General features: G+C 39.1%; 1 protein-coding gene across 8 annotated transcripts in view; it reads right to left on the bottom strand.

Moving 5' to 3' along the window:
• EIF4G3 (eukaryotic translation initiation factor 4 gamma 3) overlaps positions 1-20,853 on the bottom strand; it is a 275,515-nt gene that overhangs the window by 132,687 nt on the left and 121,975 nt on the right. For 6 of the 8 annotated variants that reach the window (XM_031962683.1, XM_031962686.1, XM_031962684.1 and 3 more), the window contains 4 exons: positions 14,948-15,127; positions 14,098-14,212; positions 5,915-6,012; positions 1,129-1,251 (listed from right to left, as the gene is read on the bottom strand). In XM_031962683.1, the coding sequence (XP_031818543.1) occupies positions 1,129-1,251; positions 5,915-6,012; positions 14,098-14,212; positions 14,948-15,127 (516 nt within the window). Of the gene's footprint in view, positions 1-1,128; positions 1,252-5,914; positions 6,013-7,412; positions 7,557-14,097; positions 14,213-14,947; positions 15,128-16,010; positions 16,032-20,853 lie in introns of all 8 variants that reach the window. The other 2 variants (XM_031962682.1, XM_031962688.1) reach the window with 2 other exon arrangements.

The following is a 20,853-nucleotide window of genomic DNA, read 5'->3' as shown; positions in this document are numbered from 1 at the left end:
CTCTAGCATAAACTCCTCATTCCAAAATCTGTCTCCATCAGAGAAACAGATTCTTCTGCCATAATCTCCTAATTCCTCTCTCTGCTTATTGGTAAAATCAGAACAGACTAATAACTGTTCCCTCAACTGAGCATCCTACCTAGCACTTCTCTGCCCTTTTAAAAGGCCTCCTTCTTTGCCTAGAAAACCCTTGCTACTTTTCTAAGTCTCTGGGAACTCTGACAAGTCTTTCCATCATCCTCAGCCACCTGTTTGTTCTCTTTCTTTCCAGAGATAATCTTGCAGATAATTTACTTAGAGAGGTATAAAAATGGGATCCCTCACAATTTTAAATTCCTTGAGGGCAAGACTGTTTGATTTGGGCTTTTTATCTCCAGAACCTTCTCGTACAGCAGGAGGTACTCTTTAACTGAAGTCTTGATTTGTGTTTTATAAAAGTGATTTCTGATGTGTTTGACCATTCTAATGTACTTTTCTGCCAAGTCTGAAGGAGGCTTTTGTGCCAATTTTTCATCTCCAAGCTGCAGACGGGACCTACTGCTTTCTGTGGATTTTCATTTCCATGTTCACACTATCTGTGATTGTGTTTGACTTCATGGTTTCATGTCCTAAAGTGATATGATATATGTATTTAAGAAATTACTTAATTGATGATTAAAGGATCATTTCCTCAAAGAACGTTCCTATTGAAAGGCTCACAAGGTCCTTCATGGAGTTATATAATACATGAGAGTTAACATATGTGCAATCCTAACACGGGGTGCCACAAAACAGTTTAGAGTCCCAACTTCAGCACTTGCATTAGCACAGGGGACAGTTTTTAAAGCCTAATATTCTCCATAAAAACATAAACTCCTTTCCCCAGGAGAGTAGCAAGAGCTCATTTGGAAACATGACAGCTGTCAAGATTCTGATTAAGACCACCACATATCAAACTGTTACCAACAGTCTTTTTTAATTTTTTATTTCTTTTTAAAAAAACCCAGTATGTAGAATCTAGATATTCAGGACTATGAGACAAATAATGGAAATGGAAAGTATAGAAAGTGGTTCTAGAAAACAGCAAAGCTCAGGAGTGGTTAGTAACCAAATGCATATAGGATCCCACCAGAACTTACTGCCTCTTACCTGAGGAGGTGTCGGTGTCGACGTAGGTCTCCCAATGGGAGGAGTAGGGTTTCTGCTGCCACCTCCAGACATGATCTCCTCTGTTATGTCCTTCCCCCCTTGGTTTGGATCCCGAATCCGTATCTACCAAATAAAAAAAAAAAAAAAAAGAAAGAAAGAAAGAAAGAAAACACCATATATAAAGAGACTGAATGAGGATATTGTAGAGATCAGTAGATGCATCATACAGATTTCCCAGGAAGGCAGCAGGGCTGCTAGGAATACTAGATTGGGAGTCAGAGGGCAAAGCTCTGCCATATACCCTATATATGAGTAGATGCTAGTCACTTTCCTTCTCTGGGTCTCAGTTTCTCCTGTTGTAAAATGAAAAGGACTCTGCTAAAGCCTCTGGGGTTCTTTTTAGTTCTGACCTATGATCCTATTGTCCTCATACATTCATTCAAGCCAGGGCCCAAAAGATGCTTCTATGAGTAAGACGTAGATAAAGAAAAGCCCCTGATTTACAGAAATAACAAAACGGTTAATTTCTTAAAATCATTCAGATTCAAAATTTCACTCAAATTCAAAATTAGTGCCCATTAGATCCAACTTAAATTAAGATCCAATAGAAACAAAGACTTGTTCAAGGAAGATCCATTGCTCTGAACTTCTCAGTCAAGAAAAATTTCAGATGATCTCTGTCAAACTTCCTATGGGTTCAGGGTTTTGTTTATTCTGCCCAGGTCAAGCTAGAGGTAATTTAATATTTACTACAATGTAAACAATGATGAGCAAATTCTGTAACTGCAAAAAAAACTCATTCCACTTCTCTATGAATTACAATTTTAAAATCTATCACATCTGGGGTTGGACAAGGTTCCCTTTAAGGTCTCTTTTTCAACTTTAAATCAATAATTCTCTGTAAAAGTCCCTCCTCCTTTAAATAAACATTCTAGTTAGTTTGTAAGATTCTGGTTGATCTCCTGAAACTAACACCTACTTGTTACATGCATCTTCAAATGGGTAGGTACCTCCATTTAGATGGCACATGAAGAGCCAGTAACATTAGCAGATGAAGTAAATCATTTATGCCTTATTTAATGTCTGCTGTTATCATTAAAGATTTAGGACAAAAAGATATTATTTGCAGTGGCAAACATTTATCTGTCTGGGTGGTTTCAAAACCTCTTTATATATAAATGAAAGCCTTAGGCTGCTAACAAAGCATTAGTGTCCTTAGTCCAAGCACGATTTAAAGTCATGGGACATTTGAGGCATCCTGAACTAAGACATCTCTGAACTCAAGTTCTCAACTTGGGAGTCATCCTTGACTCTTCACTTTCATTCTCCCTCCCTAGTATCTAATCTAGCAGCTAAATCTTATTAATTCAACCTTCTCAATTTCTTTTACATCCATCCACTTACTCACATTGCAATCACAACAGCTAGTCACCTCTGGCTTGGAATACTGCAACAGTCTTTCCCTGATCTCCCTGCAAGCTAGTCTCTCCCCTTTCCAACCCGCCCACCACACAGCGGCCAAAATGAGATTCTGACTCTGTCATTCCCAACAACTCTGCTTGGCCCTGCAGAGACTTTAAACCTTTACAACCTGGTCTACCTTGCTAAAGCTAATCTCTCAGCACACCCTGTCTTGCATTCTATCTTACCAAAGTGCAAGTTTGCCCCAGACACAGGATTACAGCTCCCGCATCCAGCTTGGCCCAAGCTGTCTGGCATGCTTAAAATGAGCTCCTTCCTCATTAAAAGCTCTTTTTAAAAATCCCTTCATTGTAGAGATCCTACAGCAAATCCAATCAAGAAGCATTCCCCAATTTCTGTTAGCAACATCCTTCCCCATATGAAATTATTAACATAGATAAATTGATAAATAGATATGTGTAAAAAAATTGGATTTCCAAATCTGTGAATATGCCATTACTAGTCCAACAAAAAGAGGAATCTGAATATGCCATTACTAGTCCAACAAAAAGAGGAATCTCCTTAGTAGAGACATTTATTGGTAGGATTGTTTATTTTGATTTGATTTTTTTCAATGAACAAAAATCTATTTTCTCTATATTAGAAAAAGAAATAGAAATCCTTGTAACAAGCAATAATCAAGCAAATTAAATTCCCACACTAGCTTTATCCAAAAATGTGTCAGATTCTACATTCCTGAGTTCATCATTTCCCTCTCAGCAGTTAGATATTATGCTTCCTTCACTAATCGTGAATGTCCCCTAAAATTTTTTCCTGGTTCATTTTCTCTTCTCCCTGTATACTATTTTGTTTGATGATTTTATCAGCTCCTATGGATTCAACATCTCTGTAGAAGATATGATCCCAAAGCTCAACTCTATGATATCGCTTCTTTTTCTTTTCTTTTTTCTTTTTTGCTGAGACAATCGGGTCACTGAGCCAGGAAGTGTTCGGTGTCTGAGACTACACTGGAACTCAGGTCCTCCTGACTTCAGGGCTGGTGCACCACCACCTAGCTGCCCCTCTTCTTTTTCTACTACACTAATCCAGAAGGCTATAATGCCAGCCATATCCAATCATACTTTACTCAAACCAAGATCTATATTCGTTCCTCTTATCTGTTAGCCTCAAAATGGAAAGTAATGGCATGAATGCAAAAAAGAGTGAAAGGAAATTCAACATAAAATTACCAGGGATTCTAGTGGAAAGAGTTTGATGAATTGGGAACGAATACATTTTGTTCAGTTGGGAAAATGTGCCTAAGGGCTTAGGATGATCACATTAAAAAGACTAATTTTGAGAACTTGTACTTGAAACTCAAATAAACCCAGAATAAAGCATGGTATTTAAGAAAACATGATTCTCTCTTGAGTTTATAAAATACAGCTCCCTCCTTTAGGCAGAGGTGGAGAATTACCAGAATTGAATCATTATATATACTGTATTTCACTTATTCTTACTTAACTTTCTTTTTAATGGATGGTTCAATCTGTGGAATGAAGAATATTATCTTGAAATGATCGATGGAAAAACAGAAGAAACTGATAAAGCTTACAAGTTCATGTTGCTGTTGTTCAATCACTTTAGTCAGTCCGACTTTTCATGACCCTACATTTGGGGTTTTCTTGACAAAAATACTGGAATGGTTTGCCATTTTCTTCTCCAGTTCATTTTACAGATGAGAAAACTAATGCAAACAGAATTAAGTGCCTTGCCCAGGATCAACACAGCTAATAAGTATCTGAGACTAGATTTGAACTCAGGAAGTTGAGTTTTCCTCCAGCACTCATCCATGAAACCACCTAGCTGCCTTAACAGTTTTATGAACTTTCCTTTAGAAAGAAAGAAGATTTCTTCTACTCTGGACATTCATTCCTAAGTAATACATTTTACTAATAAGCTATAGCCTTTGCACTAGAGAACCAGGCCTAAAAAAAGGCCCAAGCACTGTGTGATCTCAGTGGGTTGTATTCAAATTTTACATTTTCTGTCAGCATCTGAAAATGACCAATTATAAAGATTCTCTGGAGAAAATGTCTAAAAATGCCTGCAAGTTATCAGAATTGCAGCAACAGAGGGATTTACTGAATAGTTCATTTAACAGTAGCTGGCTACTGTCTTAAAAATATTTTTGAAAATAATAATACATTTCAACTTCAATTGAAATATGTTTATATAATGCTCCAATAATATACTTTTCAGAAAGTTCAAGGTTTATCATATTCCTCTGCTCTCGGGTGTTTTATGATAGAAACAATAAGCCAAAGCAAAGAACAAAGGAATTATCATTGAAGTGACCAGGAAGAAACTTTTAGAAGTGGCTTTTTGGGATCATTTATTGTCTTGATATGTATGGCAGGAAGAAAGGGAGGCTATCAGATTAGGTGTGCTGTAATAGCAAGAGGACTAGGTTTGGGGTCAGAGTATGAATCCAGGATCTGTCACCGCCTTGTAAAATGGGGATAAGGAATTACTGCACCACTTTTAACTTATAAAGGTATAATGAGGAAAGTGCCTTGAAATTCTGCAGAAACATGCTCTCTTATTCCTGCATATGTTGGTTGTCTCTGTCCTTCTGTGACTTGTTCATTGACCACTATACAATTTGTAAGGTATTTAGGAACTTCCCCTTGTTTGAACCAAATGAACATTTCGTCTCATGAAGGCACTAAGGTATTGCTATCATCTCTCCAGATGATAAAAGAAGCGGTTTCTGAACCAGATCCTCCCTGACTCCAAACCTGACTTAAGACTCCACCTGCTCTGCCAAAGTGCTGATACTCTTATCTGATGCTCACCTGAAGGGGAACATCCAGATCCATTAGGAGCAAAGTAAGGACATGTCAGAGACATGGGGGAAGAGCAGCTCTCCTCCGTCAAATGTTTAGTCATTTTACTCTTAAAACAATACCTATTTCCCATAAAGAAATGCCTGTGCTTCATTCACTGGTTTGAATCTCTTTTCTTTAACTAACTCTACATAGAAATCCAAAAGGATCAGAGAGAGGCGGTCAAGTGGCAGGTCGTCAGCAGCTGGCCAAGGCAACAGTCTCAGATCATCCATGGCCCAGGACTCCTGTAAAACCTGCCATCGATGCCCCCTCCCAACAGTGAGAGGACACTTGCCAATGAGGAAAACCTACAAGATCAGGATTGGAACAAGGCTTCCTTGTAGCTGTGATTTCTGACTTCTGTCATGGAGGGCCTCATAGCTGCCTTCCCCAGTGTAACCAAAAAAATAAATCTCAGAGGCTGAACATATGTCCCGACAGCCGTGGCTGACCCAGACAGATCTGTAGTGCAAGAACGAGACAAGTCCTCTTACCGTTTTTTTCTCTCTCTTGGCTGGCGGAGGCTGCTGCTGTGTAGGCACTATGATGGGTGCTGACTGGTACACTGGCTGACTTGGATAGAACGGTGTTCCTAGAGAATTGGGAAAGGAGGAAAACAAGGCTTCAGTTTGTTGAACATCTCTGCCTAATAAAGAGTGACTTTTCCCCCCTTTTAAGCCTTAACATGGCCCAAGAAGAGCCACTTTTAAAAGCCCCAACCATTCTATTTGTCTGTAAATCTCTACAACTCACTTCCAGCTATGGAAGGTTACCAGCAAAAGGCTGAATTCAGTCATAATTAGTGGAAAATCCCTATCTTCATTATGCATTGAGCATAAAAAGGCCTACACAATTTTACTTTCAAACAATCAACAAATACTTAGGAAATGTCTACTATGTAATAAGGCACTATGCTGGGGAAGAAGGGTAATGGCAGAGAGGGAAAACTGATTGTTATGTTTAAATTACAGTCCTTGCCTTGAAGGAGTTTACAACCTAGTAGGGGAGATGAATCAAATACGTGAAAAGTTAATCAAACAAGATTTAGATAAAGGCAGCAGTACAAGATATGTCACAAGGCAGGAAAGGACTAATTGCCAAATGAATGACAAAGACAAGGAGGGATATGGAGCCCAGAGGAAGGTGCGGTGATGGTGGGCAGGCGTGACCTGGGAAGACTTCAAAGAATTGGAGGGACTTTCACTGACTTGGCACGATGGAGAGGTTTCAACTAGACAGAGAAGAATGCTCAAGGCTTCCAGATTTGGGCAGGGAGATGGGCAGAATGGCCTAAAGTTAAGGAGATGGGAAAATGAAGCATGTTCAGCAAGTTTCGCTGGAGGGGAGCAATCGGACATAAAAAAATAAAAGGAAACATGGTTTAGGGTTCAGCTGCACAAAGCTCCAAATGAGGCCAAGGAATTTAGATTTTATCCTAAAGGCATTGGGGAAGCACCAGAGGTTTTTGAACAGAGGGAATGACAAGACTGAAATAATTTTTTTTTTTTTTTTTTTTTTTTGTAGAAAAATTAATCTGGCAAGGTCTACAGCAAGGACTGTAAACTCCATGAGGACAGTGACCATCTTAGTTAAACTTTGTAAACTTAGTTAAACCCCCAGCACCTGACATAGTACTCTACACATAGTAGGCACTTAATAAGTGTTTGTTGAATGAATGAATGAAATGAATTAATGAATGAATGAATGGACAGATGGATGGATAGGTGGACGAATGGATGGATGGGTGGATGGATAAACTGACCGGAGAAAAGTGGAGGATAGAGACTGAGGGCAGGGAGACCAGTTTAGTGAAGGCTGCTTTAATAGTCCAGGCAAGAGGAAATGAGGACCTGAACTAGGTGGTAGCATTGTGAACAGAAAAGAAGGAACTAATGCCAGGACATCACAAAGAAAGAATCAATAATAACTGGTGACTGAATGAAAGGTGAGGGAGAGAGAGGAGTCAAGATGACTAAGGTTTTTAAAGCCTACCATTAACAGAAATAGCAAAGTCTGGAAGGGGAGTCAGTTTTGGGGGAAAGATGATGAGTCCAATTTTAAGCATGTTGATTTGAGCTGATGGGAAGGCATCCAAGTGGAAGGAGGCAGAAGGCAGGTTGAAACACAGGCCTGGAGCTGGGGAGAGAGGTTAAGGATGGGAGTCATCCGAACAGAAGTAAGAATAGATGAGATCTCCTAGGGAGAGTATATTTTCCAGCAGTTATATGTACAGCATAAAGAGGGGGCAAAGGCTACTGACACAAAGGGCTTAGGGCAGGAAAGAGCTTCAGATAGCATCCAGTACAACCCCTTCAATTCACAGCTGAAAGAAGGGAGGTGCATAACTGAGGTTAAGTGACCTCAGTTAAGGAATGGCTAAGCTGGGATTCAAACTCAAGCATTTGACACCTAAGCCCAAGTTCTTTCCATGATAGTATACTGCCTTTAAGATTATTTCAGGAAACTTTTTTTGGAGCATTGCCTCAACCCTGAAAACACAATTCTGAAACCATGCTGACCTCTCAAGTCCTTACTACTGAACTTGAGAAACAGCATACTCTCGCAAATGAGGTTTCAAATGTTCTTAGAACAACACCATCTACTCAGCTTGACAAATTTTTCTCTCTAAGGGAAATAAGACCCAAAAGGTGAACCAGTCATTTTTATAAAATCTCCTACTGAAAACATTGTTGAGTCAATAGAGTAGGAAAATGGTGCAATTTCAGAACACCAGGGCTTAAGCAAACAAACATATAGCAAGGCTTCCTCCTAATGAAAGACATTAGAACTGGGGGCCATTTACCACACCAAATATCTTACAAAGTAATTAAACCTAGCCTACAGTTTATTTTAGGATTATGATGGAGGAGAATTTTAATATCATAGTTAACTGCCATTTTCACCCTAGTAAATTATTGCTATGAAGAAATAACATCAATGATATTGTTTAAGGAATACAAAAAAAAAAAAAAATCAAAACCAAAAATGTTTAATCTGTCACTTTTCCTTCACTTGTTTTAACAGAAAACAATTTGTTTCAACTTAAAAGTTATTTCTTTTTTTCCCATTCAATTCCATTTAGACCTAGTATCAAAATAAATTCATTCAAAATAGACTTTTAAAGTGTGAGAGTATGTGTGTATGCACACTTACCACAGTGTCTGCCACAGAATAAGCACTTAATAAATGCTTTATTTATATGCAGACATATATTTTATAACAATACATAGAAAAACAAAGATACATGCACACATATATACACATTAAAACACTCAAAAATACCTCAGAAGATAAATACATTGAGGTAAGTCAGAGAGCAAATAAGTATGTGAACCCTTATAGAACCTGTAAGTTAGGAGGGATCATCATCATGAGAACAAAATCTCAGACTTGGGGCTAAAAAAGATCTTGTTTAGTTGCACCCAACTCTTTGCATTTGTGATTTTCTTAGCAAAGATACTGGAATGGTTTGTTATTTCCTTCTCCAGCTCATTTTTACAGATGAGAAAACTGAGGCAAATGGGGGGAAATGATTTGTCCAAGGTCATAGAATTAGTATCAGAGGCTGCATTTGAATTCAGGTCTTCCCAACTGCAGTGATGGTAGCTCTATCCACTAAGGTGCCATCTTGCTACCCCATAAAAAGGATCTTTGTGATCATTTCAGTCACCTGCAAAAATGCAGCCCCAAAAGGGAAGTGTTCTGTCTGAGGCCACACTACACGGCACAAGTGGGTTCACCACAAGGGAGCCCGGGAGGCTGTACTGAGGCACTAGAACTTCCCTGCTCTGAGAAGGGCCTCCTCACAGGTCCATCAGCCTCCGCTCAGCAGCCTGCTAGTCTGTCTGCCTCAGGCTGGTATGACTGAGCAGGGCCTGCTCCGCAGGCTGTCTGACACGTTTCCAGGTCTTCACGGCTGTTTTCTAGCCACCATGATGCTCTGTATTTCTCAGTATCAACAGGTTATTATAGTGCTGTGTGTGTCCCTTGCATATTTTCTGATCTTGTTTTTATCATTTGTTCTAATTGTCTTATTTTGATCTTCAATTCAACAAGTATTTATTAAGCACTTATTATGCACCAAGCACTGTGTACAAGGCTGGCCCCAGGAAAATAAAGTGAAAAATGAAAAGATTTCTTCCCTTTAGGAATTGACATTCTAGTATAGTGAAATAACATGTAAATGAATACATTAGATACAACAATCTATACTAAGTAAATTCAAAGAAATTGGGTACAGGGACATACTAACAACTGGGAAGCCATGAAGACCTTAAATAGGAGGTACCATGAGTTAAGCCTTGAAGGAAGGTGGGAATATCAAGAGACAACTAAGGATGGGGAGCACTGCAAATATAAAAGACAACTGGGGGGAGTAGGGAGGGGATAGAATGGCATCTATGATGCAAGAGGATAGGACCCAAATGGCTGGAAAACAGCATGGGGTGGTAGGGGAGCAACAGGAAATTAGTCTGAAAGACAGCCTGGAGTTGGACTGGGAAGGGCTTTCAATGCTCAGCAGAAAAGTTCATGTTTTTTCCTAGAGCCAGCAGAGAAACATGGGAACTTTCTGAGCAGAGGTCCTAGAGCACTGCCAGGTCTGAGTCTGAAGAACCTTAATCTGCCACTCCTATGAAGGATGGATGGGGGACAAGAGACAGTGAAGACAGGACACTATCTCAGACTCTCATGTGTGGGAAATCTAGATCTCCAGGAGGACAGCGCTATAGCAGTGTACAATCTAATGTTTTGGAAGCAACTCCCACATCACCTCAAAGCCATCATCATTCCAGGCCATCCCAACTCATTTCTTGAAAGGCGTTCATAACAAAAGTTTGAGGCTGATGTACAGAATATTTGAGCTTTTTTGCCTCTTCTGCTGATTAATTATTTGGCTTATTTTCCACCATCCTCCCCTAACACTATCCTTTGAATTGGAGTCACTGGATATTGAAACACAGGGTAGTCTAGTATATACCATCTTAACAATTCCACAACTCCTCTGTTTTTTTCATTTTCTGCAATGGAGAGTGTTTTTTAGATAAGCTATAATATTTTTGCAAATGTTCAATTTGAGCACTATACTACGAGAGTAATAAATGTCGACTGAAATATTTCTTACTGCCTTTGCGCACACAATAAAACTCCACAAATTTCTTTATTTGTCTCTCTGGAGGAGACCTGAGATCCAGCTTTCCATGAGCTCAACCTCCTTTTCACTTCTGCTTCATCACAGTGAGAAGCTCAAAGTTGTAATAATCTACTTCCTCTCGTAATATGTTCATTCATCCATAACTTTACTCTGTCTCACATTCAAAACACCAGCATTTTAAGTTTATAGATGGTCCCACAAACAATACCATTGTTGGCCCTTTCAATCACTGAAGAACAGGAAAGGGGGCCAACTTCAGCACTACAGATCACTCTGCACTTTCTATTGTTTGCGAAGTTGCCAAAGACAAATTATTGATCTTTTAGTGCCCATGCTTCTCCAATGCCATGGTTATCCAGGCTGATCTTTGCCAAGTTTTACTTAGAGACTAGCAATTTGAAATTTGCCATGGAGATGTCAACCACTACTGAGAGTTGGCCAAAACCTGGCACAGGGTTTAATGAGGAAATGGTATGAGCAAAGAAATGGACAAGGGAGAGGGTAGGAGATCTGTCAATCAATAGTCATTCAGTCCACAAACATGTATTGAGTGTGTACTATGTGCTAAGCACTGGAAACACAAAGAAAAGGCAAAACATAGGACCTACTACTCTTCAGCTCATAAGCTATTGGGGAGATAACATAACATGCAAACGACTATAGTCCAACAAGCTACAGATAGGTAAACTGGAAATAATCAACAAAGGGAAGACATAAAATTAAATGGGACCAGGAAAGACTTCCAGGAGGAGGTGGGAATTTAGGTGGGACTTAAAGGAAGCCAGGAGGCAGCACTCTGGTGTGGGAGAGTTCCAAGCCTGGGGAGCAGTCAGGAGACAGAATCACAGCAAGGAGGCCGGCATCATGGGGGAGGTGGGCCAGTGGTGATGGTTACAGAGCCCTCTGAACCCCAAAAAGGATTTCTTATTTCCTGTAACTGATGAAGCAGAGAGGGGACAGGTTAGGTTAGTGCTTCAGCTGAGTGAAGGATGGACTTCCGGGAGGACTGATGGGTGGGAGTCATCCTTTGCTCTCCCTTCTCTAAGTCTCTGATCACCTCGTTCAGCCATGCCTGGAATGACCTCCTTTACCCACCAGCCCACTTCGGATGTCACTTCTTCCATAAACTTCACTCCTCCCAGGGGAAAGCTTTTTCTGTGCTTCAGAGTTTTCCCAGTATCGGGTCTGGAACTCAGCCACCTAAACTAATCCCACTCTCCACATACTATATAAACACTAAGGCCTCATTCCACCTAATGGAAAGGGAAGGTCCTTGAGATCATGTTTAGAGTTCTTAGAATCTCCAAATTTACTTAGATTCACTGAATGAATGAAGCAATTCAATGTGAAAGTTTTAACATTACACAAAAAAGCATTCAAAACATAGTGGGAGGAAAAACAGAGGCACGGGGGCTGCTGGGAGTGGCAAAAACAGGCAAATCTTTATTCTTGGCTTCTGTACAGCCAAACTTCCTCTTCTCCTTTCAATTCTTAACTTCAAGGAATGGAAAGAATATGCTGCCCTGTAACATCCTTTCTGAGATCTCAAAGAAAACAGTACTGAGGTCTGGGTAAACATCACCAGGTAAACCAAGGCTCATAAATATCAGTTATCTTTTATGGAGGAAAAAAGAGTTCTCCTCCTAATCTCCAGTGTAGAATTTATTTTTCTAAAATCTCTTTGGTCTTGATAGTAAGGGTGAACACTCTGGTCTCCTTATTCTATACCAAGAAAATACAGGCACACACCCCCAGCCTATATTAAATGATTTTGTGAAAATTTTAGGTCAGACAAGATTATAGGGGAAATTGCCAATTGCCCATTGTACTAATTTCAAAGTGGATGTCCTTAAACACCTCAAATTCAACATGTGAACAACAGAATCCATTAACTTTCCCTAAACCCACCCCTTTTCTGAAGTTGTTCTTCGGAGAGTACTACCATTCCATTTACCTGCTTTTTAGTCACCCATGGAACTAATATGGCAAAGCTGTCACCCCACAGGAACACTGTCACAGGGACCTTACAAGTCCAAAGTGTCTCAATTTACATACAGAGAAGGAACCTAATGCTCTGGGTAGAATGCGTCATCTGCTCAAGATTACAGGGGTAAAAACAACAGCAACTCTTCCTATTGATGCAGATTTCCTGACCAACAGCCCCATGAAGTAAGTATGCTCTGAAGCATTTCAACAGGCAGGAAGCCAAAGACCTGGGATTTCATATCAGGACCCCAATAACCAAATCCAGGATTTGCACACAGGACAACTACCAGTCCCCAGCTCTGCAAAAGGCCAATGCCTTCAAAGGGTGAAAAATAAGTCACATCTTTACTCTGCCCAGGTCAAGTCTTGAAATGAGAATCAACAGCTTTCTTGCTACAATGGTACTGATCTAATCATATTAGAGCCATCTGAGCAACCCTAATGGGGAGTGGGCTAAAAGAGCTAAGTCTATACACAGCAGATCATTTTTTAAAATGGCCTTGCCTCTACTTAAGACCCACAATGAGTAGAACTATGAAAATGAGTAAACCCTTTCCTTCCCTATTAATCATTTTTAGATATACCTATATATACCATAATGTTGTTTGACTTAGAGTAAGATTTTATTAAATTAAAAGTGAATTTCAATTACTGAAGAGCTTAACATCTACTTACAAATCAAATATAAATTTGGTACTTATGAGAACTTTGCATAATAACTATATATGGCATTTCTAACTTTTCAAGACACTTTGCTATCTAATGTTATTTTACTTAATATTTTATTATAACTTTTATTAAATATTTAGATGTAAAATATTATATTTTATTTAATATTTACTCAATAGTTAATTTAATATAATAATAATTATTAAAGAATAAAATAGGATTAATAATATTATCTTATAACGTTATCTCCATTACAACTTGTTATATAGATAAAATGAACCCAGATCCCATTTTACAGATGAGGCAGGCAATTGAGGGTTGGATATATTCTCGACAAAGCAGGAACTAAATCTCCAAACATGCAATATTCAGGTCTGTGTGTTAGCAGATAATCACAGAACTCATATCTGAATGGTCTTACAAGAGCATCTAGCCCAGTTTATTTATTCTAGATATGAGAACTGAGGGTCAGAAATGTAAAATTCTCATTGAGCCAAGGGTGATGCAACTCAAAAATGGCAATGCAAGATTCAAAGACAAGTCTTCTGACCCAAAATTTAGACTTTTTTCTGTCTTAAGGTTCCTTGCCAAGGCTGTATTTTCTCGCAGTATTTCTTCACAATAATGTGGTACGTTCCTGATATAAAATTTAAACACATTATTTTATGTGATCCTCATAGCCACCACTTGCTGTTGATGGAGCAGAAGAAAAGTGATTTGCCCAAAAACAAGGCCATTAAGCAGCAGAACATAAATCCAAATTTTTAGGATCCTTCTATGATATTTCCTTCAAAAATTCTTGGGAACTTCCCAGCCCCAATCAATAAAAACAACACATCTGGCAAAAATGACTTGATTTTTCCTACTTACCATAGGCATTGGGGAATTCCCCAGGCCCTGGTCCAGGATAAAAGGGGCCAGGCCCCGGAGGCTGGACAGGATACTGTTGAGGAGGCCCAACATAAGGAGGGCCACTATGCCGGTACTAGGAGAGAGAAATTGTAGATGCTTTAAAAATAATTGATATACAACACAGAATGGTGAACTTAAGCTCTTATTAAGTAAGTTCCAAAGAGATTCATTTTAATGAGATAAAGCAATCCCATTTAAATACATCCAAAATTATTATTGGTCACTAAAGATTCAGTGAGAGAAAGATCTGAGTGGGATGTTTTTAGGAAAATACAGAACAAAGGTGCTCAGGTAGATAAAGAGTTAACAAGACTATCTTGATTTGGGACTGGCAGCAGCCTTCAAGGAACCTTCAGAGTATTTATCACAAGTATAATCTAAGTAGTCACTTTTGGGGATGATATGAGAAGGATGTAGAATCATCTTCTCATAGTCAAAAAGAAATTTCTCCCCCCTCTTCTAATTAGATTGTAAACTTCTTTAGAGAGTAGATTTTTGTTCTTTCTCTCTCTTAGCCCACCCATGATACCTTTGATAGGAAGGTCTAACATGGGCTTTACACAAAGAAAGCACTAAAAATGTTTGTTGAATTGCATTGAATTTTCTATCCCCCTCTGCATCTGTGAAATAAGAGGTCAAAACTATCTCTTTACCTAAAGAAAATGACAAATGGTGAGATTCATGGACAAAAAATAGTTCCCATCTCAAAGAGGAATCCCACTGCTTCCCCTCCCTGCTGACCTGGTAGTAACTTTTGAGTTTACTGCAGACATTTTTCTGGGTCCCATGTACCTAGGGAATACATTACCTGTGGTATACAGTACTGAGGGCCCTGGGGCATTGGATACGGCATTGGCAGATGGTTAACCATCATGATGTGTTGATTGGTTTGATACACTGCAGTTGGTGTTTGGGCACCGGGACGGATGGAAGGGCTGCTGTTCTGGATGGTAGCTCTAGGAGGCTGTATTTGAGGCCTCTGAAAAAACTGAGGAGGGGGAAAGAGAAAGGTTTATTTTCTTCGGCAAAGAGGATCAAGTTAACTGTTTGCCGGAATCTTTTCAAATTTTTCTCATCAACTTGAAATCTAAACACAATGTAAATGAAAATAAACTAGAACTGAATAACTAGATTAAAGCAAAATTGATATTCTATAATAGATTATATTTTCAGTTTGGGTTGTCACATGTCTGAAAATTGTATAATTATCTCAATATTTTAAAGTCTAAACCACACATCACAATTTCAACTTTGAAAAAGCACATTTAACAAACAACAATTAGCTGAAAATGCCTTTTGTAGATTATATTCTGTTGTAAAAGTCTCGGGTTTTTTTAGGCAGTCTATGGATACCTCATACCAAACAAGTTGCATAGTGTTTAAAACAGGCCACTGTCTGTTCAAGAGTCGTACAGGATCCTGAAATCATTATTTCAATCTGCATATTTAAATGCAAGTTTATAGTCAGGATTAAAGTGGCCTCAGAATTCCCAATTATTTTCATACTTCAGTTAGCCAATTGAAATGTGCTTCAATTTTCGAGAAGATGACAACCCCATTCTGAACTAAATAAATCTCTCCTGTATATCTACTTGAAGTAGTTTGCCATACAAGTGGAGAAAACAAACAGATCTGGCAATAAGATAACCTAGTGCAATAAGTGTTGAAATCTAAAACAGCATCGGAAGCAAGCATAACCAAAGTCATTCATTGTTCTCACATTAGGCTCAATGGCCTTGAAACAAAAGACCAAAAAATAAATTCTCCACATGGATATATTGATTCAATAGAAAAAGGAATAATGGACAAATAATATCAGTAATATGGTGGTAGAGGAATAACTAGGCCATGCAGAACCAGTAATTTGTTACCTGGATAGGTCTGAATCCTCCCTTCAATTAGGAAGCAAGATAGCAGCAGGAAACAGAAAGAAAGCCAATGCAACAGCTTACAGATCAGTAGGAAGGGGTAGGACAAAGCATGCAGCTCAAGAGAAATATTATCAGTATATTTTTCTAACAACAGAAACTTAGAAAAGTAAGCTAGAATTGGACTCACAATTCTCCAATTAGGTATTATTAGAAGCTCAGAACTGAAGGGTAAACCTATAATCCACTAAGAAGAAAACAGTGGCAGTAGCATTTGATGACAGCCACAAATTGTCTAACCGCACGTAAGGTGCTTACAAGGAAATGACCACTTGGTGGTAGGAACAGAGTCAGGTCTTCTCTTTGTACATGGTTCCATTTAACACCAATGGTACAGTTGTGGATTTGTTATTTTTGGCTTCTCTGGGCTCCACGCTCCATTATGAAAATAAGAGGATATTAATTAAGGATGCTCTCTACAAAGGGACCTCAAAATATATTAATCTTCTTACCTAATTGTTACTTTCTCTTTGCCACCAAGAATGGCTGAGAATCATCATATAAGCATCTTTAGGGCTAGAAGCATAGTTTAAAATTTTAAGCCTTAAATCTATTTCGAGCATTCTTGGCCAGCATGATGCACACTAGTCCAAAAGAAGGAAATGATTATTAACTTGGACACTGAGTTCTGCCTCAGTTCTAAGTCTTAAGGTACCAAAAACTGGCCAAGAGGGGGACTTTTAATCCCAGGGCCAGAAAACATAAATAAGAACAGCCAAGGGGTGAGATAGGGTCCAGTGCCCCAAGTATATCACCATTAGGCCTCGACTACAAACCCTAGCTTAACACAGCAAAGGATAGTCGGGCAGAGGCGGCCCCATGGATGTGAATGAGAGGAAAATAACAGTAACGGGTGGGTAGCCAGGGGAAATGGGATTAGGAGATGTGATACAGTAGAAGGAAAGCAGAAAAAGCTGATGTGGGGGTGACACGGAGACATGGGAGGTGGAGTGTCAATGTGGAAAAGGCAGAAAATGGGGGCTTGTCACAAGTGCAGCCTGAGCTTGCACAACTACTCTCGTCAGGATCATGTCTGTGATTAAAGCCAAAATCTGACTTTTCTACCTGGGCCTTCCTTCTTTTGCCCCTTTAATTTCTCAAGAAGCCCAGAAACTTTATAGGGATGAGTATCACAGGATACTCTGTTATCAATACATTTCACAGAGTAGATGGATGACTATGCTTAAAGTTACTGAAAACTGGATACTCTGCAGTTTTTATTTTCTCCTTTTGGGAATCATAATAGGTCAGAACTGGAAAAGAATCTTAGGGATCTAATCCGAACCCCTTGTTTTTACAGATGAAGACACCAAGACCTAGAGAGGGAACAGTACTTACCTAAGGTTTTAGAACTAGTTAGCTGAAGATCTAGCACTAGACCTCCAAGAATTTCATGTCTGCCAGGGTTAACTCAAATGGCTTATAAAATGAGCAGGACATAAATGTTATTTTTACTTCATGACTAACCTGGCAATGTTGTCACAAAAATCAGCATTAGAAGTGACCCGCGGTGCACCTAATCTAATGCCTCTGGGCTGAGAAGGCACTGCCCTCTAGAGCCTCTGCCGCCGCAGCAGGCCCACAATTTCTAGGCCATTTCAGGTTCCCTACAGGTGCACAGAAGACTTTGCAGAGCAGCCTCAGAGCCGGGAAGCCCCTGCCTCTGACGTATGTTGACTAGGGCCTCTCAGCAAGCGCCTCTACCTGGGGGCCCGGCCCTTAAGACACTCCAAAGTTGTTGGTCAAGGAGAAGTATTGCCCTACATCGAAGAAAAGAACAGATCCAAGCCCTTTGCCTCTTCCTTAAAGGAGTCTCAAGGGGCCAACCAGGTTTAGGACTGAGCTGAACAGGCAGCTCAGCCAAGTGAAGAAAGGGCTGGATCAGAGAACTTCATGTTGGCATTCATCACTACCTTGGTAACATGGAACAGGTAACACATTTAACTCCTCAGGGCCTTCCTTTCCTCATTTATTTTTTTTAAAAATGGGGGGTGGTATTGAGGGGGGAAAAGTTGGACCAGAACTCAGGTTCTGAAACTGTAGGTTTCAACCCCACCTATATGTGGGTTTCAATCTCATAAGTGAATGAAGGAGTTGCAAATTTCTTAGTTTATTATCAGTAAACATTTGATTTCTATATCTATTTTACAGACCTATATATCAGAGGTAAAAATTTCTCTAGCAAAAAGAGGTTGGGAGTGGAAAAAGTTTAAGCAGCTCTGGCTTAGATGACTCTGAGGGCCTTCCAGTTCCAATTTCGAATCCTATAATGCCAAGGCCTATGGTCAGGGGGAAACTCCTACCTCCTAAGGCAGTCCAGTCTATTCAGAAAGGGTTCTAATGACTAAGAATGTTTAATTTTGAAATAAGGGACTACACAAAGCAAGCATAAGAGACCTAGCAGAAAGGGCTCAGAGCACCTGGGCCACCCACACAAGAAGTGAGCTGACTTCTCAGGTAACTGGCAGTCCTACCACCTGATGAGGCATTTAACACCCATTCATTAAACAAACCAAGTATAAAGAAAGAATATCCCATGGTGGTTTACAAACACATGCAATCACTTATCCACATAGTCTATGGGGGTTCTCACTACCATTTGAATTGCCTTAGGAAAACAAAAGGTCAATATCCGTCCACATATTAAGTACAGAAAAGAAAAATCCCAGCTTCATTATTGAAAAGGTTTTCCCCTAATTCTCTGGATCTGCTTTCCCAATATTATGGCAATAATTATATAAGGAAGCCTTGAGCTCTTCTGAAAGTTTCCTCCACATGAGTTTCTTTTTGATACTCACTGAATCAACTGGGATTCTAAAGTAGACCTCTCAAAGAACCACAAAGTCAGAGCCTAAGAGACTTCCTTAGAATTCATCCAGTTCAAAACCTTTATTAACATAGGTAGGTGGGAAAGCTCAGATGTGGGAAGCTATTCGCCCACAGTAACACTAGTCAATGATGAAACAGAGACTTCAGTTCCCTGTTCATCCTACTAAACCATTAGGGTTTTCCTGCACTTTCAAGTGGATTTCTAGATATTGCTGTACAAGAATATTTCCTTGAATAGGTCTGAAAGGTCTGAAAGAGAAATAGTGATTTATCTTTTCTATTTAGAATACTGTGGTAATAACTTTGAGAGCTGAAATATAAAATGTACTGTAATCAGAATTTCCAAATCCAACTTCAAGGTTGGTAATAAACATGTGAGAGAAATTCTGAGCAATCCCAAGTAAGGGATTTTTGCACATTATTCTGCACTCCTCAGACATCTGGTGAAGCCTGTAGATGCCTTCTCAGAATCAGATGTGTACATGCACAAAACAAAAAGTAGATAATTACAAAGAAAACCAACTATTTTGAAATAGTCATCAATTTTCCATAAGTGGCCAAACCTGAGGTAAAGAACCTCTGATATAAAAGAAAGAAAAGATTTTGCCTAACAGCTCTCATGCGGAAATTCTGATTTGATTTCTAGTAAATGGGGGGTGCTAGTCAAACAAATAGGGAGAAGTGCATTAGGGCTTAACTTTCAAATGCACCATTCAGTAAAACTAAAGTCTCACTTATTCCATGGTCACAATTCTGTTTCCTTTTTAGGGAGCTAAATCTGTTACTGTCTTAAAGACTACCATCCTTAGAGAAATATGAGAGATTTAATTCCACTTGGCAGAATATCCTCCCCACCACAATTCCCTCCTTTTGCTCAAATTCTTACTAGTATCACACAATTAAAAGTAATCACTCATTAGGAACAATTCTTTTCCTTTAAAGCAAAATCTTATGAACCAGCAGACATTTTAATAGGTAACAAGGAATAATAATGTACATAACTAAACTGCAAAGAACAAGAGAAGATTGTCCCTATATTTCTTCCTAAATATGAAGAAAGTTCTATTTTGGTCTAAATAATCCAAATCTCTATTTGGAATATTCAAGAGGATTTGAAGGATCAGAGAGGCAATAGACCCCTCTCAATTGACTGCTATTGATGGCCTCAGACGAGCTCTTAAGGGGAGCCCCCATGGCTCTATTCTCCATCTTCACTCTTTTGTTGGATCCTTTCTCTCAGCTGAATTCTGCACAGCTATTTGATCATAGCAATCATAGGCTATTTCATGGGTCTTATTTTACATGATACAGCTCATGAAGAAGGCCTCAGAAATTAGCTGGAGTCACCTGACATAAATGAGATAGGTAAAGTAACCCAACCAGGAAAGAGACTGGCAATATAGAATCTATAAGAATTTATTCAGGCTCAGAACAAAACAGATAAGTATACAATGCTTCCTGTCTATTTTTCATTATCTATAACATGAAAAAAATTCTTATCGTGTAAGAATGTAATAAAAATTAATTAAGCTCCTTTTGCAAAATGAAATTATATTGGGGGAGGGGAGAGAAAGAAAGAAAGAGAAAAGGAAGAGGAGAGACAAAGAGGGGAATCATCTTGAGATACTGACACAAAAGTGGAAAAAAATCACTAGGACAATTCATGTAAGCTTTATGCATTAAAGGGAAAGCCTGACCCAACTTTGCTAAGCCCAGAATTCTTCATATACTTAACCCTCCTTGAAACTAGAATCATTTTTACAAGCAAGAAGGACAGATTCTTTTTTCCTTGGCAACATGTAAATAAGTTCCACATGTAGAGCTGCCTTCCAAAAAGGTGAGTTAGTAATTTTGATGAGGTACAGATGAAGAATCTGGACTACAACAAAGGCCTCATTCCCCTGATTACAAGTTATCCCTAAATGATGTGAGAACCTGAGAAGTCATTAACTGCCTT

This window comes from Sarcophilus harrisii, chromosome 3 (genome assembly GCF_902635505.1).
Source record: "Sarcophilus harrisii chromosome 3, mSarHar1.11, whole genome shotgun sequence".
NCBI classification, from domain to species: Eukaryota; Metazoa; Chordata; class Mammalia; order Dasyuromorphia; family Dasyuridae; genus Sarcophilus; species Sarcophilus harrisii.
This window is presented reverse-complemented; position numbering and strand designations above follow the sequence as displayed.